This window comes from Dasypus novemcinctus, chromosome 5 (assembly GCF_030445035.2).
Source record: "Dasypus novemcinctus isolate mDasNov1 chromosome 5, mDasNov1.1.hap2, whole genome shotgun sequence".
Lineage (NCBI taxonomy): Eukaryota > Metazoa > Chordata > Mammalia > Cingulata > Dasypodidae > Dasypus > Dasypus novemcinctus.
Genome location: NC_080677.1, coordinates 57691823 through 57712279, shown reverse-complemented (window position 1 = coordinate 57712279; position 20457 = coordinate 57691823). Strand labels below are relative to the sequence as shown.

Genomic DNA, 20457 nt, shown 5'->3' with positions numbered 1-20457 from the left:
TGGTTTTACCAGCAATCTCAACACCAGGCCAGCACCTGAAGCAGCCAGACAGACTAGACAGGCCCCACAGAGTCTGACAACAACTCCCCAGGGGAGCTGGGGTGACCTTCGCATCCTGCTGGGCGGGTTCAGGGAGTAGATCTGCGAAAGGGTGTGCTGAGGAAGGAGAGTGGGACGACGTGTACTTATATCCCGGAACTGTAGTTATATTGTCCCAACCTGGGCTGGGTTCAGGTAGCGGCCACTAAACCAGGAGACGGTCCCGAGGCACGGGTCCGGAACACGCTTAGGGCCCCTAGGCCCCGCGATCCCCATGCCCACGTCTCTCCCGCCGCAGTCGCCGCCGCCCGCCGCCCGTAACCCGGTGACCCCGGAGGGCCGGCTGGGACCCATGACCTCGCAGCACTGGGCATCCGGACCCCCCTCGCAAGCGCAGCCGCTATTAAGGCAGGAGGCTAAAGGGGAGGAGGAGGAAGGGGAGGAGACAGGCATCCAGGGCGCCAAGGGAATCCGCACGGCGGAGCAGCGGCGGCGGGGCTGGGGGGACGCCACCGAGGCGACCGAGGAGGGGCGGACAGAGTCCGGAGCCGCCGCGGCTGCGGCTGGGTCAGGCTGCCCGGCGGAAGGCGCGGGTGGCGGCAACGAGGGCTGGCGGCGGCAGCCCCAGTGCTGCCCCTGTGCGGCGCCCCTTCCCCGCTTTGCCGCGCACTGTTGTCATGGAGGAACCAAGATGGCGGCTCTGGCCTACAACCTGGGCAAGCGGGAGATCAACCACTACTTCAGCGTGAGGAGCGCCAAGGTGCTGGCGCTGGTGGCCGTGCTGCTGCTCGCCGCCTGCCACCTCGCTTCCCGCCGCTACCGAGGTGAGCGGGCCCTCCCCCTGCCCCGGCCGCCCGGGGGGAGGTGGCGACGCTGCGGCGGGAGGCCGCCCCCCTCGTGCGACACACGCCCACGCTCCGGCGGCAGTCCGCCCGCGGGGGAGGCGGTGCCCCCACGTGCCCTCAGGTGTTCCTCGCGTCGGGCCCCACGCCCCTGTTAGCTTGAGCGGACCCCTGTGTGGGCCGCCGCAGGACGGAGGTCTGTGGTCGCTGACCTCCGGGTCCGCCCACTCTGGGGCTGGGTGGGGGCGCCAACCCTGGGCCTGGGGCGAGGGGCTGCCGGGGTCCGGGCACTCGCGCGAGCTCGCAGGGGAGGACGCGCCAGACCCGGGACTCGCGTGCAGTTACTCGGACATGCGGCCCTCGGGGTCCAACCCGGGGCTCCACGAAGGCCAAGGCCGCCCTGCTAGGGGCACCTTTGCCTGGAGTGGGTTCGCAGATTCCGCGTTCTGGGGATCCGGCTTTTTAGGCTTTGTTTTCGCGGCCTCTGCCTTGTAACATCAGGGCGGAGATGTTGGACAGCGGCAGGGACCGCCCAGTTTTCCTTTGCCAGGAGACCGACCCTTGGCAAAAGATGCCCCGAGGCCAAATGGAGGAGGTGCCACCAATCCTTTGTGGTTCCAAAACGTTAAAAGATTCTGGTTGCACACGTTTTAAGAAGTTAAAGGCACTGGGGCAGATTTTCTAAAAGAAGTTGTGGTTTGACAGGAGTTGATGTGTGCAGTGAAAGCAAGTCGGAAGCTGTTGGAAAGGAGGCCTTTGCGGCAGGTTTGAAATTGGTGTAAAGAGGAAAAGGACATATGATTTCCTTGTTTCAGAAAGAATTGGCCATCTGTAATCAAGAGATACTGCCTTTTTTTCTCTCTTTCTTTCTTAATGTACTCTTTAAAAATACCATCAGGGAGAGGCTGACAAGCTGAGAGAAATTAATGATAGGATCTTTTATTTTTGGCTCTTGGTGCTGTCAGATTAATTGTCGAGATGTAATATGTAACGGACATTTAACACTTTGCCCATTTAATTTCACACCTACTTGGACAAAACTTCCAGTAAATGGGTACTGGAATATGAGCTGCCTTCTCATCCTGGGAAATCTTTCAAAGCGTAGGGAATTTTGGTCTCCTTTGCTTCTTGGTTTTCTTCAACTCTTAACGTTTAAAAATCCTAAATTCCAGTACCGTAGTGGATGAACAGCTCTTTGTATAAATACACCAAATCGATTTTAAAGGAAATTTTTTATACGCTTTGGCCTTTTTCCACCAGCCCCCTACAGGTCACAGCCATGTGACCTCGCAGGGCTTTGGTTCATCTGTTGTTGCTCTAACAGATGTCCAAGACTTTCTTTCTTAAGTGGAAATGTGCAAAATAAAACTGGCAGTGTTGAGGCATTAATTGGTTGCAACTTTGGGGAAAATATATTTTGTTTATTGCTAATCATTTTATGCTGTTTGGTATAAAGTGACATGATCTACCTCAATTTGGTGTATAATGTGATAGTAGTAGAGGTACATTTTATAACTGCAGGCCTTTTGTCCTAAAGATCTAGCTCTCCCCATTCCCCCATTTTTTTTTATCATGTTTTTATCTTTTAATAAGCTTGGGATACTAATTTTTATATTTAGATTATATATTTCATCTTATCAAGTCTGTCATCAGCAGGGAGGATAGGATGTCAGATGGGGCCTTATGAGTCAATGTAGCAATCTGGGGTTGTTTATACAGTCTCCTCCAGACGTGAGTCATCAGCTTCTGTAGGTGCTTCAGTACCTTGAGTGTGAAGCAGTACACCTGGTGTGTGTACTTGCCTGAGATTAAATGTCAAGAACTTGAGCCAGAGATTGTTTGGGAAAAATAATGATACTTCCAGAAACTTTTCAGCCATCCTCTTGCTCTGGCAGTGTCAAACTGAGTCAAGTGTAATGCCCTTCACACAAAGATAACTATATACTTGAATCACAATATCTATCAAATCTTTGGAATTATGAAGGACTTTATATTAGATGTAAGGGTTTAGACATTATTAAAATCAGGGGTATGTGCAGATGAATGTGGCTCAGGCAGGGTAGGGTGAATGCAGTTTGAATCACATATATTTAGTGTTTCTTTTGCTTTACAAACTATAGAAAATAACAGAAGTTACGTACTATAAAAAGTAAAACTTGGCAAATATTGCTCCCTTACATTGGGCATTTATATGCCAGGCACTGTACTACTTTATATGTTTTAACTCTTGTAGTCTTTACAACTATCTTATGAGGTAGATACTATTATGTTTCATCCCCCTCCCATTTTTAATAACTGCATAATCAGGAGAAGTCTTTAAAACTTTGATTATATGCCAAAGTTAGTTGGTAACATTTTTTCATACTCTTAAATAAAATAATGATGCATTTTTTAATCTTTGGTCCTAGATTCAATGAATTACATTTAGGTTCACAACTAGTCAGAAACTGAGCTAGAATTTAGAACCCAATTAGTCTGTCTCATACCATTATGTTACAGTCTGCTTTTCTCAAAGCTTCTTAGATGGGGGGATATTAGATAGAAAGCATTTCAAGGGGAATAGGTTAAATAATTTAGAAACACTAATTCAACCTCTTAGTACCAACCAAGAATTTTCCTATTTTTTTTACCAGCTAAGAGATGATTTTCTCAAAGTCATATGTGTAAAACTTCAAGATCTGACCCTAACCTACTTTTTATTACCTTTTTCCCCCCATAGTCTTCCTAAACTCCAGGTTCATAGTATTCACTGTTCTTCTCTAAACATGCTTTGCCCTTTTACATATCTCACAGATTACTGCTTTTCCTTACCTGCAATGACCTCTCCCCCTTGAAAGAAACTGCAGGGTTTTTTCCTTCAAGTCCTGGTTCAAATATCATGCTGCAGAAGTAGAAATTAGGAATTCATTGTTTATCCAACAGTTTGCACATACTTATCTGGTTGTATTATAATAATTTATATCTGTTTCTCCCTGCCAAACTGTGAACTTCCAGAGTATCTTATTCATCTTTAAATTCCCAGAGCCTAACAGGGTAAGAACTCCATAAATAACTTGGATAAATAGATATTCCAAGTCCCGATTTCCTTCCATCTTCCTCCTTGCATTTGGATCTTTTATGGTTTTGATTGAATTTCATGTTCTACATGCATGCTCTAATCTCAGCTTTAGAAAGTAGATTTTTTTTTGCATTTAAATGTTTTTACATAATTATTTTTTAAAATAATTACTCTTTTAACTTTATTTTTTCTAAATTTTATCAATTTTTAGCATTACTGAACTATAAAATGTTCGTTAATTCTGTGATTCCTGATTAGAAACATCCTTTCTGGGACAAGAGGTCGTTATCTATAGCCTTTAGGATAGTCCCAGCCTGGATAAATTTTAATTTTTTATTTCAATAAGGTTAATTTGTTTTAAATGCCTTAATTTTGTTGAAGCCTAATTCCTTTTTATCACTAAGTATATTAATTGCAAATGTTACATATTGTTGTTTGTGTTGGAGGAACGTAAATGGAAGCTTCAGAAATTAAAGCACAGAAGAAGTAGCTTTAGGTCTCTCAGGCTTTTTCTCTGACTGCTTGAAAGGTCCTGATCTATATGACACAACTTGTAATGAGGCACTCCTAGCTCTCCTGAAGAAAAATTTAAATGATGATTTTCAGCATAGTTCAGTTTACCAGATGTATTCTTTTTAAAGGAAAATATTTGTAGGACATCCAGATACGTTTTCTTTATTTGTTACATTTTGGTTTTTAGCTTGTTTCTTTGTTTGTTTTTGCTTATATTGTTTGCTTTTAAGTATCTGTCTGTTACAGAAAAATCATGCATAAAAATCTGAGGCTGTAGATTGACAAACCAGACTGCCTATGCTTAAGGTAATGGAATGAAGAAGGGAGTTATACTTCTAGGTAATCTTAGTATTGGAGATAGTTAAAGTAGGTAAATCTATCCCTTGAGTTGCTTTTTAAAATTTGGTTCCTAACGACTTATCTGAGCACTTGCCAACTCTCATCCCACACTGCTTATATTAAAATGGCTATCAAATTATAGTAGGCAATTGAAAATAATGACTCTGGTTTTTTGGGGGTAAAATTTGGGAAGGAAAATATGTGCCAGCTGAAAATTACAAATAGTATACATAAAAAATATGTGGCTCTTTAATGTATTTTTGCATCTAGATTTACATGTAGCAATTTGATCCCAAAACTGTTTCCTTCCTAGGAAAAACAAACTTGTTTTAGAGTTTGGAATTTTGTGGCACTTTCTTTTCTAGATCAGTTTAATTGATTTTTACTCCAATTACAATATTAATTATTATTACTACTATTTTTATTATTTTGATGACAAATATAAAAAAGCCAGTCTCATTAATTTTTCAGTTGTCTTTTACTTTACTAACAGTTCTTTATATTAAATTTTCTGTTACAATAACTGGTATGGTTTCTCTCTTCTGACTGGACCCACACTGAAACTATAGAGAAACTATTAAATTTGGATCTAAGCCTTGTCAAAAACTTTGCATTCTGAGATATATTAAGAAAAGTCATCATCGCACTGCCAATTATTAGCAAATTAAGAATTTCTTCCCTGAGAAGACCAGTGGTTTCTAAACTGCTGTATTTTTAAGTGCCTTTTAGGTAGAGACAACTTCAAATCTGTTGTGATAATTGGGTTTTTCTAGTATGGGATCATCAGATTAGAACTGTTGTTTTCCACTATCTGAACAACTGAAACTATGTGCGGGTAATAATATTGAAGGGAAAGGTATAAATTTGTGTTCTAAATAATATCTTGGTGGAGGAAAAACTCATTATTTTAAGATGTTGGTATGGCACTTCCACCACTGGAAGATCGTCTTGCTAACCATTTAGATGCACAACAAATAGCCGAATTCCAGACACTAAAGATTAATCCAGGTGTATGTTCTGTTTAGGCTTTAATTAAGAAACTAAAATTAAATAATCCACCATGCCCACTCCCACCCTAGAAAAAAAGGAAGAAAACCCCATGTGGAATTAATATGTAGTTATTTGCAATGTCTTATACTTTTTTACTTGGCTTAATAGATGTATTTAAAGAGGTAGACAGGCTATAAATACGTTTTTTTTTTTCTTCCTAATTTTAAACTGTTTACTAGACTTTTAATAGGATTTTACTACCTGGCCATTGTAAAACAATGCAGCAGGTGTGCTGTTTTTAAGAAAATAATTAATTTTTTGTTCCTACAGTCCTTTCTTTACTCCTCCTTCATTATTTAGGTACCTTAATTTTGTTTTTATGAAAACTAGAATTAGTTTTTAATAAGTGGAAAAAATAAAGATCTAATTATTTATAGTTTAGAGAGATATTATTAAAAACCTTTGATATACAAAAAAAATCCCTGCTTAGTCCACATATATAATTACAAAAAATTAATAATATTTGATATCCCATTTATCAAGTTTTCCACCAAGATGATGCAGCATTTTCACTTTCTCTTCCTGTTCTATTTTAAAGTTTATGAAACTGAATCAACAACACTTTCAATATTTATTCATATCTGTCTACATTTGTTTCACCTTTTGTCTGTATTTGACTGGATAGACGAATAATTGGACTGAAAAAGGAGATGTATTCTTCTACTTTTAATATTTCTGGGTCTTTCCTATCCCTACCTTGAATGATTCAATGCCATTTTTGTTCTGTAGTGCTCTTCTTACCAGACACTTTATCCTGAGACCGTAGTTAATTGTAAAACAAATACAGCTTGCTCTTGACTGGCTGTTAATAGAAAACTAAAGATTAAATTAAATGATGCAGCTATTTTATTATAACCCATAGTTAATCTAAACATATTATTCTCTTCCTCATATATTTGACAATGTGAGTTTTTGTTAATGTCACCAAATCCCTGTTTAACCCCTTTGTCAAGTGCATTTGGCTATTGTGTAATAAAATGACCAAAAGAAGTAGGGTGACCACCTGTCCCAGTTTACGTGGAACAGAGGGGTTTCTTGGATGTGGAACTGTTTTAAAATCATGACAGTTTCTACCAAACTGGGACAAGTTGGTCATCCAAAAGGAAAGCAAGAGTTATCAATAGAAATATAAAAACTGAAAATTATTAATTGTGAAATCTGCATTTATTTCTGATACTGAACATGTCTTTGATCACCTTGTGACTGATACAGGTTTAATTGTTATCTTTGTAAGACTGTAAAAGGATGAAATTTTAGTGAGCTTTTTAAGAGGATCATAAAGTGTGCAATTTTCTGTTTGCACATTTACAGAATAGAGATGGCACACTTCCTCACAGGGAAGTTGTGAAATCAGGGAGTGAATTTATAAAATATTTAATAATTAGCAGGTTTCCTATATGCTAATATACTGACTATTAGAGTAGTTGAATAGAGAGTCATTTCCAAAAATGTCTTCACTTTTATCCTTTCATCCTTTCAACTTTCCTTTCCAAACTAGAAGTTGGAGTAATAAGCAGATGTAAAGGTTAGTTTGTGCTCGAGATGATGTCCTGGAAAGAAAACCTGAATATGAGGTACCAAACATGGACCAAGGCATTGAGGAATTAGGAATCTCTTATAAGTGAAAGTATATACCATTAGTGTCTCTTGAATATTAATGTATTGATATTTACTGTGTTTCTCATGGGTGGGTAATATGTGCATGGAAGTTAAAGTGAAGCATAAAAACTTTGTACTCTTTGATCTCAAGGAGCTTAAATGGGGTCAAGATAGCTAACATATTAAAAAAATTTAATATTGTTTAAAATTTTGTTGTGCTTAATTTAACTATTCTAGGCAATGATTCATGTGAATACCTCCTCTCAAGTGGCAGATTTCTTGGAGAGAAAGTTTGGCAACCTCACAGTTGTATGATGCATAAATACAAATTTGGGTAAGGTTTCTCCATTTTGTTGTTATTTGCTTGTTTTTTCTCTGTTCTAGGATGGATCTTAATAGCTAGTAGATGGGGGTTGGTAGAGCAAGGAGAATACTTTTCTTCTTTAGATGGGGGCTAGAGATTGTAGATAGGGGTAGGACTGATTCCAAATGAAGGCTCCTGCCCAAAAGTTTTATAGAAAGAGCTCTAACCTAGCTCCTTTATCTCAGGTGAGTGGTAACCAGGGTCTTTTGCTCTGGAACATGGATACTTACCTCATGAGTTATTCTGAGGATTAAATGAGATAATAGATACAAAGCACTTAGTATAGTTAGAGTACATCTTTACTTAATAAATGCTAGGTTGTTAACATTGAGAGTTAGTTGATCGTATACTGACTATTAGATTGAACAAGCCTGGTCACGTATTTCTAAAGTGACATAATGGTATGTGCAACAATAATGTAAAACTTTCTTCACAAACTCTATGCTTTGAAATACTAGTAGGCTGATTTTATTTATTTTAATTAACGTTTCTTTGTTGGTTTCAGTGAAGCAAAGAACTGCCTTGTAGATAAACATATTGCATTTATTGGAGATTCCAGAATTCGTCAGTTATTTTATTCTTTTGTAAAAATAATTAATCCCCAATTCAAAGAAGAAGGAAATAAGGTAAGATTTGTCTGTTCCCTTCTTTAGAGAGCTGTATTTAGAGATTAATCAACTGAATAGTTGCAGGAGGACTGTGCCTCTCCAAATTAACAGTAGGAACTATGAAAGTTTTACTTTGGTTTTAGGAAAATTGGGGGAAGAAAGGGAACATAAGAAAAAAAAATGGTGGGCAACCTTTTATTAACTTAGACTTTTGGTTATCATAAGTAATAGGTTCTTACCATACAAAACTTTAAAAATTCCTTAAAGAGAAAATATTTCTTACCTCCTGTTAATATTTTGGCATATTTCTTTTCAGTCTCTTTTTAAAACATACTTGTAATCTTTTAGCATGCACAATTTTATATCTTTTTTCCCTATCATTTATCATAATTCACCATATTATTATACAATCAACTTCTCTATGACAACATATTATTGAGTAGATATAATTTTATACAATCTTCCCTTAATTTTTTTCCAATTTTTTTGGGGGGGCATAATTAAAAAGAATACATTTTCAATTAAATCATTGTGCAAAAACTTTGCCTCTTTAATTATTTCCTTTGGATAGAATTTCTACAATGCAAATATTAGCTAGGTTAAAGAATTGAAATATTTAAAATTTTTTAATTATATTGCCAGATTGTTTCAATTTATTCTCTACCAGCATACAACAGGGCTTATCTTGCTGCAGCCTTGCTGGTACTGGGCAATCTTGCTGTATAATTAAAATCAACAATGCAAAAAAAACTATGCTATTTTGATAGAAAATTTCTGATTTTAGAAATGTATCTTTCCATGAAAGCTAGGACAAACATTTTTTCTATATGTTCATTCATTAATTAGTTAATTAGTTCTTTTGTGAATTATAATAGCCTTCTGCTTATACATTTTTAAGTGATTCAGGGTTCTAGTCCTTGTCTTCAACTATAAATGACTGGGAATGAAGAATGGAATGGTAGAAAAATAGAGTACAAGAGTTTCAGAATGGTAGGAATAGCTCATGAATTTTTAAAGAAAATCTACCTATGCACATCAACCTACTCTGTGGTAAAGAGTTGAAAAATTAGAGGCTTTAGAGCTAAGTGAGTTAATCACATAGCTCACATGATGATGGTGGAATATCTAATCCTTAGGAACTATTCCTTGTAAGAAGAATCCATTGGCTATTAGAGATTTTGTCACTAGGGAAGGCTAGTTTTAAAGCTGAATGATGGAAAATAATAAAGTCAGCTTTTCATTGTATTTTGTTTCTGTGAATGTATTTTCCATTTGTATTTAAACGTGTAAAATACAGTTATACAATGTATATGGAAGACTTGGAACTGTTTAATAATATGAAATTATAAAATTGAAATTAAAAACACTTTAGTACACTTTAAGAGTTAGAGAAAGTTTACTCCAAAGAGACAGTTTTAATATTTCCGAGCTTAGAATCATATGACTTTCTGATAATTACAATAATGGATTTAGCAACAGTTGAGAAAAGCTAAAATGGTTAATTCAATTCAATAGCTAAAGATAGGTACAATATGGTGCATTGTTCCTAAGCCCTAGTTATAAAATGTATGTTTCTAAATTTTATTTTCTAGGGGTGCCCAGTTATCCCCAAATTGTTAAAGAAGATACTTTTAAATTTATATGAATTTATAAAAGAAACAAGGATGGAGTGTCATAGTCTTATAAGTGACAGATATTGAGAAAATATGTAGTTCAAGGTGCTGTTGGAGAATTTGCCATGTTATTTTTCTCAGTCCTCTTTTCTCTGAACACCTTGAGGACAGAGATTGCATATCGTAATTATTAATTTTTTAAAAAACATTTCTAGTGCCTAGCACAGTATCTGGTATATAGGAAAAGCTCTTTATTTTTTTTAATTTTTTAATAAGAGCTATTAGAGCAGATTTTTTCAAATTGTGTTTTATAGAAGACTAGTTCTATGAGAAGCTCTAGACAAATAATTGCTTCTTATATTTGCTCATATCTAGCTCATGATGATGATATCATATCCCCCTTTTAGGTGGTTTTAATTTAGGATAGGATATTAAAAACTGGAGACATGTTGTAGTTAAATCTGTTTCATGTTGCTTCCAGCTGTAGCTCAGGCTAGATACTCTGGGGGCCCCTTCTGTTTCAAACCAACTAGATTCTAGATTAAAGAAAAATACTTGTTGATATATTTCTAGACTTGGAGGAAATGGGAGACACTCCCTCAAAAACAAACTATGAGGCAAAACCAGAGATGGGCGCAGTGACAATAGACAAGCATGAGAGAATCGGGTTGCCCTGAAGGCAGATGTCAATAGCTGCAATGCCCCATATATGGAAAACTAAGCATTGGGCCAGCATATTTCTCAATAGCAGTATTGGAAACCAGAGGACAGTTGAACAATAGCTTCAAAGTGGTGAAAGAAAGTAAGTTTCAACCTAGAATTGTTACCTAGTGGAAAAATTTTTTCTGTTGTTATTGAAATATTAGAATGTTTTCAGATAAACATGGTGAGGGTTTACTACCAGATACCATAATATATTTACTCCCAGGTATTATACTACATAGTACTGTAGTACTAAAGGAATTTCTAAAAGATGAACTTCAGGAAGGAGGAAAATAATTCAGAAAATATGATCTGAAATATAAGAAGCAATGGTTGACAAAGAAGGTAGTAAATGTATTTGTAAATCTGGGAAAACAGTGTCTGTCTAGAACTTCTTTCCTGATAGGTAATAGAGCTAGATGAAGAAATCAGTAGGACAGAATATAGAACTCTGAAATAGACAAATGTGTATATGGAGACTTAATAAATAGCAGATATGTCTTTTAAGATCCTGAGGAAAGGAAGTTGGGTCAGTTAATGGTGCTCAGGCAATTGGTTATGTATATTGAGATAAATGAAATTGGATCCCTACCTTGCACCACCATCAAATAAAATCAATTCTAGGTAAATTTAGACTTAACTGTGAAAGTTAAAACTTTGAAACTTTTAGGAAAAAATATAGGAGAATATCTTCATTACATCAAGATTCAGGAAACATTTCTTATGTAAGAAACAAAAAGTGTTAACCATAAAATAAAAGATGGATAAATTCGCATACTTTAAGATTATGAATATCTCATCAAAAGATAGCTTCAAGAAAAAAGCTACAAGCTTGGAGAAGATATTACAATGCATATCTGGGAGCTACAAGGAACTGCAAATTAATAAAAAAGACAGACCAATAGAAAAAAGGGGAAAGGCATGAGCATGTATTTCACAGAAGAGAAAACGTGAATCCCAATGGAAATCTAAAGAGATGTTTAACTTCATTAGTAATTAGAGAAATGCAAACTAAGACAATAGTGAGATACCATTTTACACTGACTATAATGAAAGAAACTAAGAAATCTGACAATGGCAAAAAATATGAGGTCTAACAAGATGTGCTTAGAGTAACTGTGCCTCAGTAGATGTCTTATAAACTGTTAGCAAACGTGTAAATTGTTACAAACATTTGAGAAAATGATTTGCATTATCATGTGAGGGTGAGCATTTGTATAGCTTATGGGCTTTGAGAACTACTGCTGGAGAAACTCTGACATATGTATTAGGAGACGTACAAGAGAGTAGTAGCTGACCTACACTCTACAAAAAATGTTGATATACTACAAGTTTTAAAAGGCTAGGAAATGTTCTAGATTAAACTAGACTAAATAATCGTGACAACCATAAAGTAATATCTGATCTTAATTGTATTCTAGATTAAAATATTAGAGCTATAGGGAGGACATTATTGGAAATTTTGGGAAATTTGAAATGTTCTCTGTTAGAATAAATCATATTTTAACAATGTTAAATTTCTTGGGTGAGATTATGGCACTGTGGTTATGGAGGAGAGTGTCCTTGTTCTTAAGTAAATGCTTCAGTATTTAGGGTGAAATGTCATGCTTGCTATTTAATCATTATGTCTGCAATTTACTTCCATGTAGTTTGGCAAAAGAGAAAACCTGTGTATATGTGTGTAGGGAAAGAAGTGAAGCTGGTGTAGGAAAATGTTAACAATTGATAAAACTTGTGTGGGTGTTTATAATTCTGTCAATTTTGTTATAGGTTTGAAATTTTTTTCAAATTTGAAGTTGGAGAGAAGGCCAACAACATTAAACAGTGTTGTTTAAGAATGCATACATATGTGATAAAACTACTTAATGGAAAAAGAAAACAGTGTATAAACACAGCATTCAGAATAGGGTTATTCTTTGGAGGAAGCAGGGAATTAAGATAGGGAGAGGAGCACGTAGTTCATTTTGTTGCTAATACTCTAGTTTTGTCATAGGTTCCTGAGTGTTTAATTTTACTGTGCTTAATGACTTACATTACATATACATGATATATTCTTTTGTATAAAATGTTACATTAAAACAATAAAGAGAAAGAAGAAAGGGATTGTGTTGAGTTTAACTGAGCTGTGCAAGAGGAGGGAAGAAAATTCCCATGACACATTATTTCTTTGAGGAAGAATTTTAAAAATAGTTGGTGATGGGATAGGAGGAGGCGAACACCTTTGTAACTTTGCTAGACCCAGTGTTTCCTAGAGTTATTTGACCAAGGAAATGTTTCATTTAACATACCTCAAAGTTCCATTGAATTAATGGTCCCAAGACTCCTTTTGGGAAATGATGCTTTAGGAAGACCAACAAGGATATAAAAAAGTTTACCTGCTGCAAAAGCAAACTGTTTCATAGAGATTGTACAATAAATGCTACCCGATTGAATTAATAAGAACATTTCAATCTTAGTTTAAGGATCAGGGTTAACATCTTATTGACCATCCCTACCCCTATCCCCTCTACACTTCCAGGATTTCTAGCTCTGAAAGGGTTACTGTTATTTATCTGGAATGCTTGGTTATGAGAAGTTGTAGTCCTCAAAGTTTAATTTTTTTCTAGAATTAAACTGTATATCTTCAAAGTGAAACCTGCAATAACCTAAAGTTACATATATCCATAGATGTTCAGTCAAGGCCTTATTAGTATATTGATGAGAATGAACCAGACGGTGCTGCATCAACAAACCACTACACAATCTTAATGACTTAGCAAAACAGAAGTTTGTTTCTTAACCTGGTACCTCATGCCCTAGGTGGCAGGATTCCTGTTGTTGGAAATTTTACCGTCTTGTAGTTACACCATTTGGAACATGTCACCTCCTCAATCTCTATATCAGGTTAAGAAACAGACCAGAGGAAGGACCTGGGAAATTCAGCCTGGAATGACCAGTGTCACATCTGGCTACATTGCATTGGCCAGAATTAGTCATTTGGCCCTGCCCAATTGGAAGGGACTCAGGAAGTGTAGGGGAGCAATCCATCTATGCCATAGATAGTGATGTTAGGACTAAATCAGAGTTATGAATAGCTTGGCAAAAAGGTGATTGAAATACTCAAGTTTATGTATCTGCTTTTTGTAGGGGAGGTTTTGTCTTTGAGCTTTTCTTAGATGTATGAACATATAAACAATGAAACTGGTGTCACTTGTATTTTGCTATTCTATGCAGGTCTTTTTCCCTTACATTTGACTACGGATAAGTGAGATTTAAAGCATAAAAATAAATCAACAAGAGCTGCTATAGGGAGAATTATTTATATAAAATCAATCTATATGTTAATGATTTCTCTTTGTCTTTTTCCCTTTTTTAATGGCAGCATGAAAACATTCCCTTTGAAGACAAGACTGCATCAGTTAAAGTGGTAAGTTCATGTAATAGTAAGGTAAATGTTATACTGTTGAAACCATATATCAGTTTATTTACAGATCATCTAGTGTTTTGTACATACTACATACATTTCAGTATATTCTTGAGAATGGGTAAAAATAATAAGATAATGAAATGTTTGCTTTGTATGGTAAATAGAAAAATTAGTCTCTCAGATTTTTATCCAGAAATAATAATGTTGTATGTTAATGGAAACCTGTGTGTGGCCAGGATTAATAACCATAAAAGAATATATGTGGATTTTCTAAAATCTCAATCACTCTGAATTTTCTAAGATACTGCAAATATAGTGTGGGGATCAAGACAAAATGTCCTTGACCTAAAGGAGCTTGCATGTCAGTACAGTAGTTCTCTACTTGTAATTACAAGTGGGATAAGGATGACAACAGGGAAAAAGTAGGGCTTGAGAAAAGTACAGGTCAAGCAATTGAATGTAGTGTTCCTCTTGAAGAAGTGATGTTTTAGCCAAAGCCTAAAGGCTAAGTAGGGGGCCTTCTGAGATAGTCACGCCTGGTGGAAGAGTTGAAGAACATTACAGGTGGAAGTAACAGGATGTCCGAAGAACTGAAGAGAAAGGAACATTTAAAGCATTCCAGTTAAATGGAAAGGAGAAATGAGTTTATATGGCTACGAGTTTCTAAAAAAGAGTCTGGAGGCTGGCAGAAGGATTGCCCTCATGCACAACTGAGCAGAGTCAGAGAGACAGATAAAGCAGATACAACCCCCAGATATTGGTTCCTATGAAGGCTAAAGAGACCCATGAGAGTTATGGTCATGGCCGATGGGGTTTACTACCAGGGCAGATGGCCCCTCTCTGGAAATGGTGTTTATGTGTGATGAATCTGGACTCAGATGGGATCTCCCTTCATAAGACTTTCATACTAATCTGCTGGAGGTGCAGTTAACGTTGGGGTTTAAGATATAGTTAGGGGATTTGAATCTCTGGACTGATAATGTGATAGCCAGGTCCTGAGCCTCAACAGACTCCAGCACCTACAATCTGATTTATTGGACTTACCACACTCAGCTAAGATGGAGTTGAAGAAGGACAATCACCACACCATGGAGCCTAGAGTGATTACAACTGAAAATGGGAGGATGGCAGCCAGCATCCATGTGGAATCTGAGCCTCCTCTCGACATAGAGGTGCAATGGACACAACCAATCCAATGTCCACATAGAAGAGGTGGCAATGGATTGGGAAAAGTGGACATGGTGGACGATGGGTATGGGGAAGGGCAGGAAGAGATGAGAGGTGGGGGCGTAGATGGGACGTGGAGCTGCCCTGGATGGCGCCTCGGGGGTGATCACCGGACATCGTGGATCCTCACAGGGCTCACTGGATGGAATGGAGGAGAGTATGGGCCATGATGTGGACCATTGTCTATGAGGTGCAGAGGTGCCCAAAGATGTACTTACCAAATCCAATGGATGTGTCATGATGATGGGAACGAGTGTTGTTGGGGGGGGGAGGGGTTGAATGGGACCTCACATATATATTTTTAATGTAATATTATTACAAAGTCAATAAAAAAAAAACAATGAGGAACAAAAAAAAAAAAAAATAAAGCATTCCAGTTGCTGAATGAAAACCAAAAGGGTACATAGAGGGCTAGGGGCAATGTGGCAATAGGGAAAGGCAGAGACCTGCTCCTTGTTAGCAATTTTAAGGACTTTGGATATTATTCTGAGAGCAACTGAAAGCTCCTGGATATTTAAACAGAGGGGTATGACAAGAAAAAATTAAATTTTTCAAAGATTACTTTACCGAAATATGGAGAGTAGATTAAAGGAAGGCAAAAGTGGATGCAAGAAGAATTTGGGAAGACTCTTGCCAAATGAGGAAGAAGATGAAGGTAACTTAAACAAGGGGATATTTTACTTTTAAGCCACTTTATAAAATATATGTTAAGGTTTATTTTGAATGGTGGATATAATAATTTCTTAGACTTATTCTTTTCTTCTTACATTTCTCTTTTAGGATTTTCTGTGGCATCCAGAAGTTAATGGTTCTATGAAACAGTGTATCAAAGTATGGACTGAGGTCTGTATATGAAAATATAGATCTTTCTGAAAGGTTTTAAGCAACCAAATATAAAAAGCCTACAAGCATCTATTGTTTTTTTCCCCGTTTAGTCACCTGTCCCTGTCTCCTGTACTTTATACCCACCATCAGTGCTGGAGTGATTCTATCACTTTACTGAGGGGAGAAACTGTTGATCCAGTACCCTGCTAACCTGAAGGCAGATTATGCTTACATCAGACTTTCCAGACTTAAAATTCTCTATTACTGCTATAATTCTGCTAATTGAAACCCAGATAACCTTTCTAGAAAACGTACACATCCTGTTGAACATTTTTCCACTTTGTCCTTCAGATTTCTGCCCCAGTACTGCAGGAAACTTTTTGTTTTTTAATAGCCTGCTTTCTTCCCTTTAGCATTACATTTGTAATCCAAAAGACAAGCCTGATAAGTTTTGACTCCTAATGTGCGGAAGTTAAATAGAGATAAAGGCCAAGCATGCTGTTAACTCAGAAAACACCTAACTTGTCTCAAGTTTACTTCAAAATCTCCACAGTAGTTTACATATAATTCCTAGTCAGTCCTTTTATTAAACTTGTATTCTTTCCCAGAGGTGTTTGCATTTGGGATCAGATAAAACAATATCCAGTTTTGTTGACCTTGTTTTGCTTAATTACTTATGTTGCTATGATATTTTTCTTTGTGTCTTTTCACGGAAAATGTTTAATATTGCATATACATAATACACACTTAAAATAGGCTTTCCTGGGATGCAGTAGGAACCTAGTCACCATTTTTAACACTGGAGTGTTAGAGTTGGAGTTTAAAAAAAAAAGACAAAAAACCCATACAGTTGACTTCTAGAATTCAACTTTCTGGTAAATCAGAAATCAGGGTCTGCATATATTGTCTTTTGTTTTTATATCAGTTTTAAAATGTCCGGTTATGTTGAATAGTGTTATTTGTATATTTAAAATAATTGAAACATTTGTTTCATATTTGTGCTGGTGGATCTGAAAATATGTACATGAAAGTAGTAGAAATTCATGCTGGAACAGACATTAATACAATATAATATATAATTCCTGCAAGATAACAGAATAACCTTTAAGTTATTTACTAACCTAGAGATATAATGCAAATCTAAGTTTTCAAATCTTATTTACTTAAACAATTAGTTTTTGGAGTCTAAGATTCTGTTGTGAAACACCTTATGGTTGTTGGAAGTAAGCGCAGAATCAACTTATTCAAGTAGATGGCTGTGTAGTTACCCAATGATTAGTTGATTGCCTCATTCATTCAAAAACTATGTATATATTTATATGTGTATGTATATATTTTTGATAATTTTCATAGGAAGTTGCTAGCTCCTGAAAATACAGAGATTCACACTTTTATTGCTTGTATACTATGTGGTAGCTTTGTGCTAGATACTAGGAATGTCGCTGGAAATTAGTCAGTCTCAGCTTTTGAAGAATTTGCTATCCAGTAGATAGTGATGAATAATGATGTGGTAAGATGAAGTTCTTTACAAAGAACTATAAAGGCACCATGAGATGATGAGTGGGGGGTGCTGAAAATACAGGCGATGGTCGGAGAAAGCTTCACAGAGGAGAAGGTATTTCTAGACTGACAATGGGACAAAAAGATACATTCAACTGGAAAAGCCTTATGAAACAAAGTTGAATTTAGAGGACTCTTAAGTAGTCTGTTATTCAACAGATGCTTACAAATCATCTACCATATTTTAGGCACTTGGATAGACATAATAGATACCCTGGTTAACAAGACAAGAGTTCCTCCCCTCAGCTTCTAGGCTAGTCCCAGGGAGAGGTAATTAAGCAAGCAATGTCACAAGTGCTTAAATGGGGAATGTATAGGGTACAGTGGGATTACAGAGAATAAGCACTAATTGTAATTTTAAAATTTTCAGTCTCATTATCAGATAAAGTGATCTTACAGGTGAGGTCCTGTGAGGGAGGGGGATTTTTCTATGTAAAGGAAATAGCAAAGATGCTAAAGATAGAATATAGCCTATTCTGGGAATTGCTTGCAGTTTTAGCATGGTTGGAACTAGAATACGAAATGCTTCTTGATTTGCATTGTGTTTCAGTTATTCCTTTCATGTGCTTCATTTTGGAGTGAACTGACAAAAGATGAGCTAAGTAGATAGTAGATAATGAATTTTAAAGTCAGTAGTGTTGCTTTAGGAAACAGATAGCTAGAATGGAAATACAGGATTTGGCAATCCAGTGTTGATTAACAGACTCTGAGGGCAATTTTGATGGAATGGTGAAAAGCCAACTTCAAAACATGATAAATTGAAACATAAATGATAGGTAAGGAAATGGCATAGTGAGCGCAAACTGCTCTTTCAAGAAATCTGTTAAATTGAGAGTAAGACAGGATCAAAAATAGATTTTTTTTAAGCTAAAGAGAATTTAACAGTTCATAGATTGAGGGAAGAAGGGAGAGTGGCAAAGTGGAGAAGGACAAGACTGATACTGTGAGAGATGGAGGAGATAATTCATGGATTATAGCCCTTGAAGTAAAAAGGGAGGGAATCTAGTCATAGAGAAAGGTTAGCCATTGAAAGAAATAGGGACATATATCTTCTTTACTCTCTTGTCAGAGGAAAATAAGCTAGGTGAGTATATAGATGAAGTAAAATTGGAGAAAGGAAGGTAAGACACATATGCAAGATGAATCCTATTTTCTCTATGGAGTTTGAGAGTAGTTAGACTTTCTTCTTAAAGTGAGGAGGAGGAGGGACCTGCATAAGGAAAATAAGGGTTGGGATAACTACTGTGAAGAGTGAGGAAGGGAGCCACCCAGAGATGAGGAAAAATTAAAAAAATACATTTCACTAAAAAATTCTCTAATTGTGTAAAATAAAGCACACTAAACTGAAAACAGGAGCATATGCTAAAAGGAATATGGGTTTATTTTATTATTTTTCTCTGTTTTCATAGTTTTCTATAATGAGCAGTTACCTTCCTCTATAATCAGACAGTGCCATTTTTATTTATAGGTATGGGTCAAATTTTTTTTTTCTAGTTAAATTTCTTGCTTACTTTTAATTGTTTCTTGTATATATGATTCTTTGATGTGGTAGAAAGTGTACTGAATTCACAAGTCAGAAAACTTAAGTTCTGACTTTGTCACCTGTCAGGCCTCAGTAATACCCTAATGAACCTGAGTCTATTTCCCTATTTTATAAGACATGCAAAGTATCTTCCTGCCTATCTCATAGGGAGACAAGAATCTATATTAAAGTGAGATAATTCAAAAGAAAGTGCTTAGTAAATTACTAAGTACTATACATTGGTAGAATCAATAGTACAGTTTGTGTTTGGGTATGGATTTCTAGTGATTTCTCCTTGTTGTTTTTTTTTAAAAAGATTTATTTTATTTATTTCTCTCACCTTCCCCCACCCCAGTTGTCTGTTCTCTGTGTCCATTCACTGCGTGTTCTTCTTTTTGTCTGCTTTTGTTGTCAGCAGCACTGGAATCTGTGTTTCTTTTTGTTGCCTCATCTTGCTGTGTCCGCTCTCCGTGTGGGCGGCGCCATTCTTGGGTAGGCTGCACCTTCTTTCGCTCTGGGAGACTCTCCTTACGGGGGCGCACTCCCTGCACGTGGGGCTCCCCTACACAGGGGACGCTCCTGCGTGGCTGGGCACTCCTTGCGCACATCAGCACTGCACTGTGCGTGGGCCAGCTCCACACGGGTCAAGGGTGCCCAGGGTTCGAACTGCAAACCTCCGATGTGGTAGTCAGATGCCCCAGCCACTAAGCCAAGTCTGCTTCCCCTCCTTGTTGTTTTTTTCCCACATTGTCGTCTATAATAATGATCAGTTTATTTTGTTAAATATGTGCTGGACTTAGTTTTCCCAAAAGATTACAAGTTTCTTTAGGCACTAATCTTATATGTTATTTAACATTTGCTCTGTGTACCCTGTTGCCTTCCATGAATACTTTTTAATTAACCTACAATTCATTCTAAGTAATTCATTCAGAGTTCAGAATAATGTTAGGTCACGTTAGATTTCAGGGTTTGTTTGTTTGTTTGTTTGTTTGTTTGTTTTACATTTAAGACCACCAAAGAATTAACCATACAAGTCATGGTAAGTTAAAAAGGAATTGCATCTCCTATTTTTTGCCTACAGCAATAATGTCATATCTTCAAATGTTCACCTTATGCCACCCTTTTTAACCATATAAGGTTTTAGGCATTGGATGTCTATCTTGTTATAATAAGAATCCACTAAATCTAGA

The 20457-nt window shown here is 37.0% G+C and overlaps 1 protein-coding gene across 1 annotated transcript in view; it reads left to right on the top strand.

Annotated features, from left to right (window-relative positions):
- Positions 1-206: 206 nt before the first annotated feature.
- Positions 207-20457, top strand: part of CASD1 (CAS1 domain containing 1) — a 45376-nt gene continuing 25125 nt past the window's right edge. The window contains exons 1-5 of the mRNA XM_004470708.4: positions 207-863; positions 7678-7774; positions 8310-8430; positions 14089-14133; positions 16141-16203. Of these exons, the coding sequence (XP_004470765.2) occupies positions 314-863; positions 7678-7774; positions 8310-8430; positions 14089-14133; positions 16141-16203 (876 nt within the window). The 5' untranslated portion in view covers positions 207-313. The remainder of the gene's footprint in view (positions 864-7677; positions 7775-8309; positions 8431-14088; positions 14134-16140; positions 16204-20457) is intronic.